The 12,489-nt window shown below is 43.2% G+C and overlaps 1 protein-coding gene across 2 annotated transcripts in view; it reads left to right on the forward strand.

Moving 5' to 3' along the window:
- HUNK (hormonally up-regulated Neu-associated kinase) overlaps positions 1 to 12,489 on the forward strand; it is a 59,992-nt gene that overhangs the window by 25,568 nt on the left and 21,935 nt on the right. For both annotated transcript variants that reach the window (XM_075517444.1, XM_075517435.1), the window contains exons 3-5: positions 4,195 to 4,250; positions 9,706 to 9,841; positions 11,700 to 11,827. In XM_075517444.1, the coding sequence (XP_075373559.1) occupies positions 4,195 to 4,250; positions 9,706 to 9,841; positions 11,700 to 11,827 (320 nt within the window). The remainder of the gene's footprint in view (positions 1 to 4,194; positions 4,251 to 9,705; positions 9,842 to 11,699; positions 11,828 to 12,489) is intronic.

The raw sequence follows: 12,489 nt of genomic DNA on the forward strand, positions 1-12,489 counted from the left end.
TAAAAGTGAGAAAACTCGTGGGTTGAGATAAGAACAGTTCAATAGAGAAAGCAAAAGCCGTGCATGCAAGCAAAGCAAACCAAGGAATTCATTCACTACTTCCCATGGGCAGGCAGGTGTTCAGCCATCTCCAGGAAAGCAGGGCTCCATCACCTGTAACAGTGACTTGGGAAGACAAATGCCATCACTCCAAACGTCCCCCCCTTCCTTCTTCTTCCCCAGCTTTATAGGCTGAGCATGACGTTGTATGGTATGGAATAGCCCTTTGGGCAGTTTGGATCAACTGTCTTGGCTGTGCCCCCTCCCAGCTTCTTCTGCACCTGGCAGAGCATGGGGAGCTGAAGAGTCCTTGACCAGTGTAAACATTACTTAGCAACAACGAAAACATCCCTGTGTTATCAACACCGTTTTCAGCACAAATCCAAAACATAGCCCCATATTAGCTACTATAAAGAAAATTAACTCTATCCCAGCCAAAACCAGCACACCTACCAAGAAGTGCAAGCCACATGCATAATTGTGAGGACCCTTGAGTCTTCAGGGACCGGCATGTGTACATGATATTCAATACTTTAGGTCTTCCCATTGACTTCAACAAGGGTTTCAAGTGCTGTGTGTAGCTGGACTATTAGCTTGTAATTCACATCCTCTCTTGCAGTTTGCAGCTATTAAAAACATGCAAAAATTTCCACTAACTAGGATAAATAAGGTGGTATGTTTGCTTGTATTGTTAAACCATTTATAATATAGTGCATGAAATTCAGGGCTCCCTAACACTTTTGGGTGCAATGGTGCTACTTTTTCTATTACAATGAATGAATGTAAACATTCAAACAAAGCAGCTCAGCTGAGCCTCTCTTTGTAAAAAATAATTTAAGTTTGAATCGGGCAGAACTGACATAATAAAGCAGTTAGGAGCTTTGGGGAAATCGGTCCCGTCTCTGTGTAGGATGAGCAGATACATAACTGGATTATACCACTGCACTTTTTGTTAAAAAGAGGGTAATTTGGTGCATTGTTAAAGGCTCTTAAAGTATTCGCTGAATAACCCTTCTGCCCTGACATATGTGGATCTTGTCCAGACACGCAGGCTCTATTTGCACTTCTGCTGTCCTGGCTGTGGGTACCTGCCAGCTCCGTGCCCCGCTGCCAGCCTGCTGCAGGGCATCGGGCTGCCTGGGGGTCCTGCCCGGTGCTTGCCCACGGGTCCGCATCTGCACTGCAGCGGTTCTCCAACTATGGCTTAGTCTGGGGATTTTTGGTTTGGTTTTGTATGGCTTTTGCTTTGCATTTCTAAGGCTGGTTCACGTGGAATCTTCTTGTTAGGTTGTATCCGGGAGTAAAAACCTATTGTCCTAGCTCCTGGTGTCACACGAAAAAAGAATACTTTCATTGACGTGGGTTGACAAAAATGTGGTGCATATGGACTATTAGATCGGTTACCACTGACCGGCAAATCTGCTGAGAATAGACATATGGGTAAACATCTTTAATTAACCAGGTCTGATTGCACTCTACTGAGGCTATATTTAATTTTTTTTTTCTCTGATAGCTTTAAAATGCCCTGTAATATTTATCCTTAGTTTTATTTTTTTAACCTTGAATCCTTTTAAATATCTTTTCTTGTGTTTATTTTTAGCCCTCCTGTCACTCATTTATTATTCTAATTGCCTGCGTGTCTCTTCTCTTCAACTTACAGCTTTCATCTTTCCGTTCCCTTGCCTTTGTTTTTAAAGTCTTACCTCTTCTTAGCTAATGTTTAATATACTCAGAGCTTCCAAATGGTCTTTCTCCTTGCTTTGAGACGTCGTGCTGAGCATTGCAGTGTATGACCCAAAGCTCCATGTGCTTCTGTTGATTTCAGTTTAGTTTTGGTTTTTGGGGTTTTTTGTTGTTTTTTTTTTTTTTCCTCTTTCCCATACTGTTTTTTTGGCAGTCTCTCCTGTTAAATTCCCGGCCCCGATCTCTTTCTAGAGGCTAATCACACTGCCTGTGAAAACCTCCACCTGCAGGCAATAAAGATGCGAGACGTGAGGAAATAAGCCCTTTTTTGGCAGTAGAGGGAAGCAGAAGTGGGTTGATCCGGCTCCATCTGGCAGGGCACGTCCTCCTTGCATCAAGCCATTTCTCAGCGGCAGCGGTTGCCCCACGAAGGAAGCTCCTTTTGGAGGACGCAGGGCAGGGGGTCTGCAGCACCGTCGCCGCACGAGGAGTCTCCCACGGATGAGGAGAGGGATGCAGTGGATGCCAGCCGGGCTCATGGGGTGCACGGCCCGGAGCTGGCGCTCGCCCTCGCAGTGGGAGCAGGGCTGGAGGGTGGGCTCTTTGTAGGCTGGGTCTTGGGCAAAACACCACCAAATGTGGTTACATCTCTGCCGTGGTATTTGAAACTTGCTGTCACTTTTAACGTGGCTGATTTCCTCAAGTTAACACGCTGGGTTATTGCCAGAGGAGGGAACATAATCCCCTCCTCCTGTCTCAGCCTGGTGCTTTATTGACTGAGTTACGTTGCTTCTCTGAGAAGAGGACTGGTGCAGAAGGCAGTCCCCTCTTCAGGAAGCGTTCGCTGGACGCTCTAGGAAAGCCTGGATATTGCCCCTGCGTACCTGAAATTTGCAAAATACTCTCCTTCGGTGCACTTATATAGTATTTCCCCTATTTCTTTTCACGCATGAGGCAAGGAAAACCTGCAAGAAATGCTCACTGGGGTGTAGAAACGTCTGTTTGGAGAAGGTCCTTGTGGTTGTACTGCTGAAATGAGCGGCATCCTACCTGCAAGTACTCTTCTGCCTCAGCTGTATTTGAAACACAGCATGGGCATAAAATGAAGTGGAGAGGAACGTTTGAAAAAAGGCTTGGAGTCGGTCACAGCTATTTTTCTTTCTTTCTCAGAGCCTTTCTTGTGGAAGTACTTTGTTTGGTTTGGTTGGTTTACTTGTCTTATTTTATTAAGCCTTATATCTTCATCTGTAATAGAGGCATCCTCTATTACTCCCTTTGCCTTACAAAGGCAAAATAGCATGGGTGTCACTGACTTCCCATAATTATAGCTGATGGCTCTGTTATCCAGATTTTTCCGAAGCGTGCTGGGAGAAGCATCACTGCCCATCTGAGCTATTGATATCCCAGCATGCTGATTATTAGAAATAGTTTATGTCTGGATGGGGGAAAAATTCTTGTGATAAAGACACAGCCAACTGCTAGAAGTCATGGACAAGTTGTGTAGCAACCTAAATGATTTTTTCATATTATACTCAATGCTTAGTCTGTACAGTTTGGGGTTTTGGGGTGGTTTGGCGGGGGGGGGTGTGACCTCTGGGATATTTTTCTTAGGTAGAATGTGGCTTAGGAAGGCACAACCACGCTCTTAAGTGATGGAAGGGCACATATAAAGTGAACAATGTGCTGATGAAGAAGGGTCGGTCGTCTTGTAGAAGGAGACTGCTTTCATTTTATCCTCTCTCTCCCGAAACTGGTCCAGGCCCTGATCTGTGCAGTGGCTCTGTGGGGTCAGGCAGGGTGGCATGGTGGAGAAAGCACTAACGTCACACTCGGAAAACCTGTGTGGCTTCTTCTCTCGACTTTGTTACTGGCCTTCTAGATGGCATTGGGCAAGTCATTTCAATCCCTCAGCCTCAGTTTTCACCTCTAGCATATGGGAGTACCAATGCTGACCACCTCTATAAGGAGTTTGGATGCTTCGTCCCCAGGGAAGGCTGATTCTGGTCTCCCTTGTAGACAATAGCAGAGGACAGACGTTTGAGTCCTCAGATCTCTGCAGAAGAAGGTTTATTCTTCAGCTGCGGCCAGTGAAGAGCCTTTGGTTGTGAAGAGTAATGGAAAAGTGACCTCCAATTCCAAAAACATGTATTTGAAATGTTCCCAGTGTATAAGATTTCTGCAAACTTTTAAGTACGTGGGAAATTTGAAGAACCTGATTAATTACAGGATGTATTGACAAATGTTTATAAAGTCATTTTGTGCCTGAAGAATAGGTGTGAAACTGTGTGTGAAAGCACTGGTAATTTTGGAGAGGAGACAATGCATGGGGCTTTCTGCTTTGAATGTAGAACTATGCGTGCTGCTTTCATTATACGTGTTATTATATATGAATGTTGTAAATACACTGATGAAAGCGATGGGAAGCTGCTTCATTATTTTGGAGGCTCACTCAAAATATTTTATTTCTTTCAGAGACTTGAAGATAGAAAATCTGTTGCTAGATGAAGACAACAATATCAAGCTTATTGGTATGAAACCAGTTTGGCAATTCCAGTAATTAAAATGGGTAGTTTTATAAAGAGAATTTTTGAGACTTCATAATCCTCCATGTGACAACTGCTAATGTTGCTGCAGAGAGGAGCTGAGAGAGTATAGATAGCAATCAAGCTGTTCCTGACAGCATCTTGTGAAAAAAATGTTCCAAATAATTCAGCTTTAACTGGGTATGGGAATAATCCTACATCTTTTAACCAACAGCTTTCATATTCAAATGAGGAACTTTGTAAAGAATTAAAGAATTGACACCACAGAAGTAATTTATTTTATCTTGATAATTTCATATTTACTAAGGGTTGGATTCTGCCCCCATATGCATATGCTTCCACTGAAGTCAGTGGGAGTTGCACACATTTTTAGCAGCTGGCAAAATTTGGTCCTATATTTATATTTGTTAAATTTGCTTCCAGCACCCAGTACAAAATTGGTTTAGAGGGCTGTTAAAAAATAAGAAAGATCAATGGTAGAGTCTTGATTGTATTCGGGTATCAGTTGTACGCAGCGCTCAATTCATTCAAAGTTGTGCAGACATTTTAGATTAGTCATCGGTGGGTATAGTCTCTCACTGCCTTTGCGTAACTCCCATTAATGTTAATGTGGGCATTGAAAAGAAAATATTCCCTTCATAAAATAAACCCCAAACATCTGTTTATATTTATCTCCATGCCTACCCTTTTGCCAACAGCAGTGTCTGTGGTTGCAGACTTAAAAACTCAACTGACTTTCTTTCTTCAAAAGGTTTCATGATCTGAAAAGTGATGAAAAACACTTATTCAGGTCAAATGGACACTGACTGTAACGTATAAAGCACATGCGTCTCCAAACAAACAAGAGGAGGATGGTTAATCTGAAATATTCAAAATTTACTTAGGGAATTCAGTCTTTGGAAATATTACCATGACTTTTAGTCATTACTCTGTAGCAAATCAACCGACTCTGGGAAAATAATAGCAAAAGAGAACTCTGCATTACCTCAGCTACGGGTCAAGAGGATACCGATATGTTACCATGAATCATTCATCAGTAATGATGGATACCACCCATTATCTTGATTTAGCAGATAAGTGAGACCAGATGGTTTGCAACAGTGCTCTATGAACATCTGATAGATTTAAAGAATTGCTATAACTTTCTTGTTATTGGGTGTTTGATTACACAACAGTATGTGAACTTGACATCCAAACCCAGACCTAATCAGATGATATGTGTACAATTAAAACTCACATGCCAAAAAATTACTTCAGAACTGTTCCTGCAGTTTCATTTGCTTCGGTTGCATAGAAAGGTCTCCTCGCAGTGGGTGGTGTGGGAAGAATAGAGAAAAGAGACAGTTCGATCTTCCGCAGCCTCGCTAGCTTTGAAATAAATTGTCCTCAGGTCTGCAGCCTGATGTTTTAAGCAAAGCAGATTGTACACAGTATGTATTTTAAAACAAAGCAATTAAATCCCACCGTCCAACTGAGTATGTTATAGAAAAATAAAGGTTGCTTTATTAGTAATAATTTTGCTGTAAGTAAAAACAGATTTAACATCACAGTCAGCTCATGCCACATCTCGCTAGCGACGCTGGTGATCTCTGCTTGTTCACCCTGAAGAAGCAGTGCCTCCGTTCTTCATGCTCTGTCTGCTGCGCTTGTGGGGAAAGCTGGAGCAGGGGCTGCGGAAACTGGCCTTAGGTCCCTGGGCAACCTCTCCTCACCAACACCTCTTTTCCAGGCGGTAGCAGAAGTAGTGCTTGAGCTGCCACGCAGGTTTCCGTTGCCACCAGGGTTTCCTAGGACAAGGAAAATTTGCCAGCACCTGTCTGTGGCTGGTGGAATAGACCAGATAATTTATGGACCAGATAATTTACTCTTCTTCCTCCTCCCTGCCTGTTCCCTCGCTCAGCTCATTCAGCGCTTAGTACCATATTTTATGTAGTCTGTCTTTCTAGAAATGTGATGGATCAGTTGTGTCATCACATAGGCCTGCCCAGGAAGGTTCTTCAGGAGCGAAGAACGTGTTTTGAGGAGTTACGTGCTGCTTTTCATGCTTGGGAGAAGAAACTTTAGGCTACAAAACCAGCTCATGTTAACTGCTTTGGGGTGGGAGCTTGGTCTCCACGTCTTGTGCAGCAGCACACTAGTACCTAATAAAAATGTTGCTTTTGTACTAACTGTGAAATGAAGAAAACCTGCCATAAAGGAAAAAGAAAAGGTGAAACGAAGATTAAAAATGTGCCAGGAAGTGACACTGAAGGTCCCTGCTTGTTCATGCATTTCAGTGAGAACTGAATTCCTTGAGTCCCTTTCTTCACCCAGCTGCTTAGTGGCACCTTGCTTTTGTTACTCTTTTTAGCTACGTGACAAGGTGGTTTATAATATGTTCTTAGATAGCATTATTAGCAAAATCCCTGTTGCTGTGTTAAGCGGACTTATTCTTAGCTGTGTGTTAAGTCTCAAATCTGAGAACATCAGGACTGGAAACGCTGGAAATAGTTCACTTCTCTTCATCTACCAGCCCATGGTGGTAGGTGGCTGATAAAGATGCTGTGATGTAGCTGTGCTGAGCTCTGGAGCTCCGCTGGTCAAACTCGTCTACGAGCTTGGTGCTAAGGCTTCTGTTATTTAACAACTCTTTCCCTATTCCAACTGTCACAGAGATAGCCATATATCCATAGCTTACTGTTGATTTCCCGGAGGCGTTAGAGAGTAGTAGTGTAATGCGATACTTCGATAGTACAAACAGTGGGGGTGGCGGAGTTTCCATGTCATAATATTTACTTTGGAAAACCAAGTGTGGCCTTTGATCTGAATTCTGTAATTAGCTCGGCTTATTGAAAGAAAGCCCAAGACAGAGGCAGGAATGGCAGTGAAATTATCGATGCTGGTGGTAGTACCGTTCTTATGAAGATCAGCAGCGCATCCTTGATAAAAATCACACTGCGATCACGATGTGCTGCCACAGTGTTAATAACAATATTCCCATTTCTTCTGCGATAAAATCCCTGTCCCCGGTATGCGTGTGTTTGCGCACATTCTGCATTTTAACAGGCGCTAGAAAAAAAAGAGTATACTAGCCTAGATTAAATGAATGAGCTGAAAAAAGTGAATAAGATGTTTATAGTTTAAGCAAATAAGAAAATTAAAAGCTCCACTGGAGTATACCTCCATTGATAATGATAAAAGGATGCTGATTTACACCATCGCAGAATATAGCCCTTATATACTTTGATCGTAAAGCATTATATTACAGTCAAGTAATTTTGAGGTGGTATGACACAGCAGGGTAAAGACCTGTGTGAAGATATTATTTCTGGGAGTTTTAAAAAGTATTTTACAATTGACATAACTCATCTCTCGGGCCATAGCTAATAAATACGTTAATTAAGTAAATGGATCCTCAGAAGTATTTGTATAAGCCCCAGGGATAATACATATCTAGCAGAGATGATTAAGCCGTGTCCAGAGACAATTGTTTTCCATCAGAGGCAAGGAAATTGTCTTGATTCTCCCTTCAGTTTTGACAATGTTCTCCAGCAAAAGCCCTTTGAGCCTCTTTGGATGTTAAATATGGTGATTCTTGTCTCTCTTGTGCTTGTCTCGCCCTCAGAGATGCAGCCAGTCGAGTGGAAAGCACTGTGCAGTCATTTGGGCATTCCGGCTCACATAGTCATCTTTATAATTGCATTTTTTTCTAAGCATTATTATTTTTTCGCCTGGTTTTGTAAGGGAACAAGGCTTATGTGACCGCCCTGTCAGGGCACTTCTAATACCTTGAGGAACTCCTGTCTGATTTCAGCCAAATTTAACGTGGGGTAGAAGCTAAAGGACAGGCCGTTACTTTAAGTCTTATGCAAATAAGTAGGGAGATAAGGGAGAGAGACCCAAATTAATGAGTCTGTGGAGAGAGAGTATTGCATGGGCTCAACAGTTGCCTGCTATATTTGGCCTGCAAGATGGGATGCTTTTAGCCCACCCAGGCAGGTGGGTAGCACACCCAGAAATATGCTGTTTTACGAGACACATGGATGCAAGACACAAGTCTATAGGAAGAGGATTCAGCGGTCTGCTTCTCCTGACTGCCTCGTTTATGTATAAGACAGTTTTCATTTTAAACACACATACATTCTGGGAGTTTTTAAGAAGACCGGATCAGAAAAAGAAAGGAACAAAACAGATGTCGGTATTGTTAATAGCAGTATTTTTGTGGCAGCTGTCATCAGTAACAAGTTATTAATAACGCGAACATCTTTGATGGTGACCTCCCTAGATCCACTGCTCCTGGATATGTTGCCCTGCAGCAAAGGCCGTTCTCCAGCCTGTCAGCTTTGCCCATGTCATCCTCCTCCTTGCAAGCTTGTCTTGCTTCTTCCCCTTACCACGTCAAGTTGTTTGACTTCACTTTCAAGACCCTCTGCAACCTCTCCTCACCTTCCCATGTCATTTCTCCGGCTGTGGTTTCATAATTGCTTTCTCCCAAGCCAAGCGTGGGCTACCACTAGACAGGGTGGGCTTGCGTGTTGCCCCCAGCCGCTTCTGCCACTGGTGCCACTCTGTCAGCCTTTCTTTCCTTGCTCAGTGATTTAAGATCTTTTCTTAAACCCAGCTCACCCTGCAGCCATACCAGCCCTGGAGCAGGCGAGGGAGATTGCGGGAACACCCTTCTCGGTGCCAGCCTGGGCTTGGGTTGGCTGAGAGCGCTTGGGAAACTGCAGCCTCCTTCGGTGCGGAGAGGCTGCCTCTGGTCTCCGGTCAGCTCATGGTGCCAGCCTTTGCCAGTCCCTTGTTATTATTGCCAGCAAAAGAGTGTCAGATCCACCCAGGGGCCAGAAATACAATAATTTAAGGCAGAAGTCGGGGAGGGGGGAGCCAAATCAACACATTCCCCTTCTTGCTCCAAGATCTCCCTGTGTTCTTTCAGAGCTGAAATGCTGACTCGGCAACCCTGTGCGTTTGTGCATTGCCACAGTAGTCCCAAAAAGCAGGGCCCCCCCCCCGCGCCCCGCCTTAGATCTGATGGCTCATTTACTCTATTTAGAGGAAAATGTTGAAGAAGTCCCACTTAAACTTGGCCTGTACATAACATACTGCAGCGGTATGGAATCCATGGCAGACCGAGGTGGCTTTCTGCCCCATGCACATCACATAGTGCCTGGGACAAGCTCAACTCTGGTTGTTGCCACCCAGTTCCCAGTGAAATGTAGCTGCTTTGTGTATGAAATGGATAATTGTGCATGTTCTAAGACTTCTTTATTGTTTGTGGAAATCTCTGGTTATTTAGCACCTCAGAGAAACAAATTACATAAAATTTTTGCATGTGGATGATTTTTTTCTTAGGCAGTTCATTGCTTAGCTTTTGGAAAAAATGTGCTTTTTTTTCCTTGTGTTCTAGCGGGGTTTTACTGTATCTGTCTCTTTCATAACTCTATCTCTGTGCCTTTCACAGACTTTGGATTGAGCAACTGTGCAGGCATCTTGGGTTATTCTGATCCATTCAGCACCCAGTGTGGGAGCCCAGCATATGCAGCCCCTGAACTTCTGGCAAGGAAAAAATACGGGCCCAAAATAGACGTTTGGTCCATGTGAGTTACTTCTCGAGTTTATAATTGTTATTACTGTCATCGTTACCCATTGCTCAAATGAGAAACGTTATTCATGTATTTGGCTACTCTGAGCAAGAAAATCTGTTTAATTAGCATGACTCTGAACTAAATAGCACAGATATTTTGTTCTGAAATTGATCTTTCGCGTACCCGTATATAGATTGCTAGAACATATAGCATAGAGAGATTGCAGCACAGCACAGCTGTTGATCAGTGATGTTCAGACATAGTAGAAGACATGGCTCTGGCACAAGAGGGCCAACAGCTTTTTTTTTTTTCCCCAAAGGATCCACAAGCACTTACATGGGCTCTGTGCACTATCCACAGTCAAGTCTGACAGGAAATGTGATACCGAATCAGGTCATCACTTGGAAAGCGTGGTCGTTAAAGGGGAAATACAAATGGCCAGAAAACTTGTGAGCCTTTCTGAGCTTACTAGTGTTCAAGCAAGTGAACAGACAGAAGTGCCCAGTGCCAGAGGTAGAGGAAGCTACAAAGATGTTTTGGAGTCAATTAATTTGTCTGCAGTACTGTTTTAGACTGTGCAACTCCCACTACCCTCCTGTTGGCCATGGACATGGTGTCGGTTATCCTTGTCAATCCTGGAGAGGAATTAGCTGAAATCAGTTGAGTTTTAGCTTTTGGTTTAGTATCGATAGATTTTCCCTCACCAAGTGGGGATAATAACATTTGTATAAATTGCAGTGAAATAACAGAATTATGGTAATTCCCAAGTTGAAGAATTTGGAATGCTTGGAAAATGTAATGTGCTGTATAAGTACTACTACTGCTAGGAAAGATTGGCCATAGTTTATATATGAGACTAGGACCTGGCTCAAATTCATCTCGCAGTTTGAGCCGGTGGGTCCCCTGTTGCACCTCAAGGCTCTTTAGAACTTCCTCTGCTGAAGCCTAATTTGCAGTCTGTCCTCCAAGGAGATCCACAGCTTAATCATTGCATGACTACTGAATTTCTCACTCCAGCAGTGGGCCATCTGTCCACATCAAGGGTGAGAGTACCAACCCTGAGGAACGCAGGCAAACAGAGCACAGTCATTCTTGTAAATCATTTAAACTTCTCCAGTAATAGTGTCTTGCTCTTTTTTTTTAATTAAAAAAAAAGAAAGTATGGTTAACTCCTCCCCTTCCTCATAGCTGAACAAGTCTGTGGTCACAGTTCATGATAGCACACCAGTTTAGTTTCTTTCTGTTCACATACGTGTATTCAGCAGGCTGGGGAAACAAATTCCCAAAAGGGGGGAATTCCACTCAAATTGAATTTAAAGCCCTTTTAAGAGGAAAAAGAACAAGAGTGCCCAACCCACTTTTCATCGCTGACTTCGCTGGGCATAAATAAGCAGTAAGTTTTCTGCTCTGAGAAATGTAATTGCTCACACCTGATCTTTGGGCTGCACCAGAGGCTGTGGAGGTCAGTGGAAATCTTTGGGCACTGACCCAAGAGCTACGATGTCCCCGTTGGTGCGAGCAGTCGTTCCACACCCAGGGCAGCACCGAGACAAGGCCCCTGAAAGCAGCGTGTTTATGCAGCCTGAAGAGAGGCTTAATTGTGGCGTGGCATTTAGCCGAGGAGTTGCCTAAGAGCTGGGCTCGGTTCTGTGGCTCCCGGTTTATGTCCTACACATTGTGTGACCCTCCATGAGCAAACCTCTGGGAATTCTTGCCCAGATCATTGTGTGCAACAGAAGAGAGAGCTTTCTTTTGGTCTTTTTCAATAGTTGTCAGACATTATAGATGAAGTACAGTCACTAAAACCTAAGCCTATGTTTTTCCTTGTTGCTGATGATTTTGGCTTCTTTTTCTCTATGTTTTCTTTTAGTGGGGTGAACATGTACGCAATGTTGACTGGAACATTACCTTTTACCGTGGAGCCGTTCAGTTTGAGAGCTTTATACCAGAAAATGGTGGACAAAGAAATGAACCCTTTCCCCACCCAGCTCTCTACAGGTAATCAAGGGGGTGTGCTGCGACCTGTTCAGATCCAGTCAGTCAGAACCATTGCGTTGAATTCTGGATTGTGAGTCATGCTGCCGACATGGCATGCTAATTGTGAAAAATACTCTTTTTTTCATTTTAGCCTCCAAATGATCTGCGGGAGTTGCTGTAGTATAACTCCTTTTGCTCTGACTTCTGTATGTAAGCTGGAGAAGCACCAAGTTGTGCTGAATATGAGAGGAACAAATCTGTGAAAATCTGTGAAATTGCTGTTTAGAGTAGTTGGTCAGTTTTGCATGTTCAGAAGATTTTAGCGTAGGGTATGGATGCATGAACACATTATTTTGGAATAACAAATTCCTGGGCATTATCATGACTAGGGTTGAGTGATAAGCTACCTTGAATGACCTCACATTTATTATGGAATAATGACATGCACACAGAAAGTTATTTTGGGACAGTGGCCTGTGATAACCTTTGTGTGTTCACAGAATGCAAAATTGTTGATGTATTAGTATTAGAAATATTAATTCCTGCTTCCATGGCTTAAAGCCATGTCACTAGGCAACAGAATTATTTTTCAGCTGATAGCAAGACCATTGTCAGCATTTGGAACAAACTCTGTTTTGTAGTTGGGTTTTAATTTTGTATGCTAAATTTATTGTTCGTGGAGA

This window comes from Mycteria americana, chromosome 1 (genome assembly GCF_035582795.1).
Source record: "Mycteria americana isolate JAX WOST 10 ecotype Jacksonville Zoo and Gardens chromosome 1, USCA_MyAme_1.0, whole genome shotgun sequence".
NCBI classification, from domain to species: Eukaryota; Metazoa; Chordata; class Aves; order Ciconiiformes; family Ciconiidae; genus Mycteria; species Mycteria americana.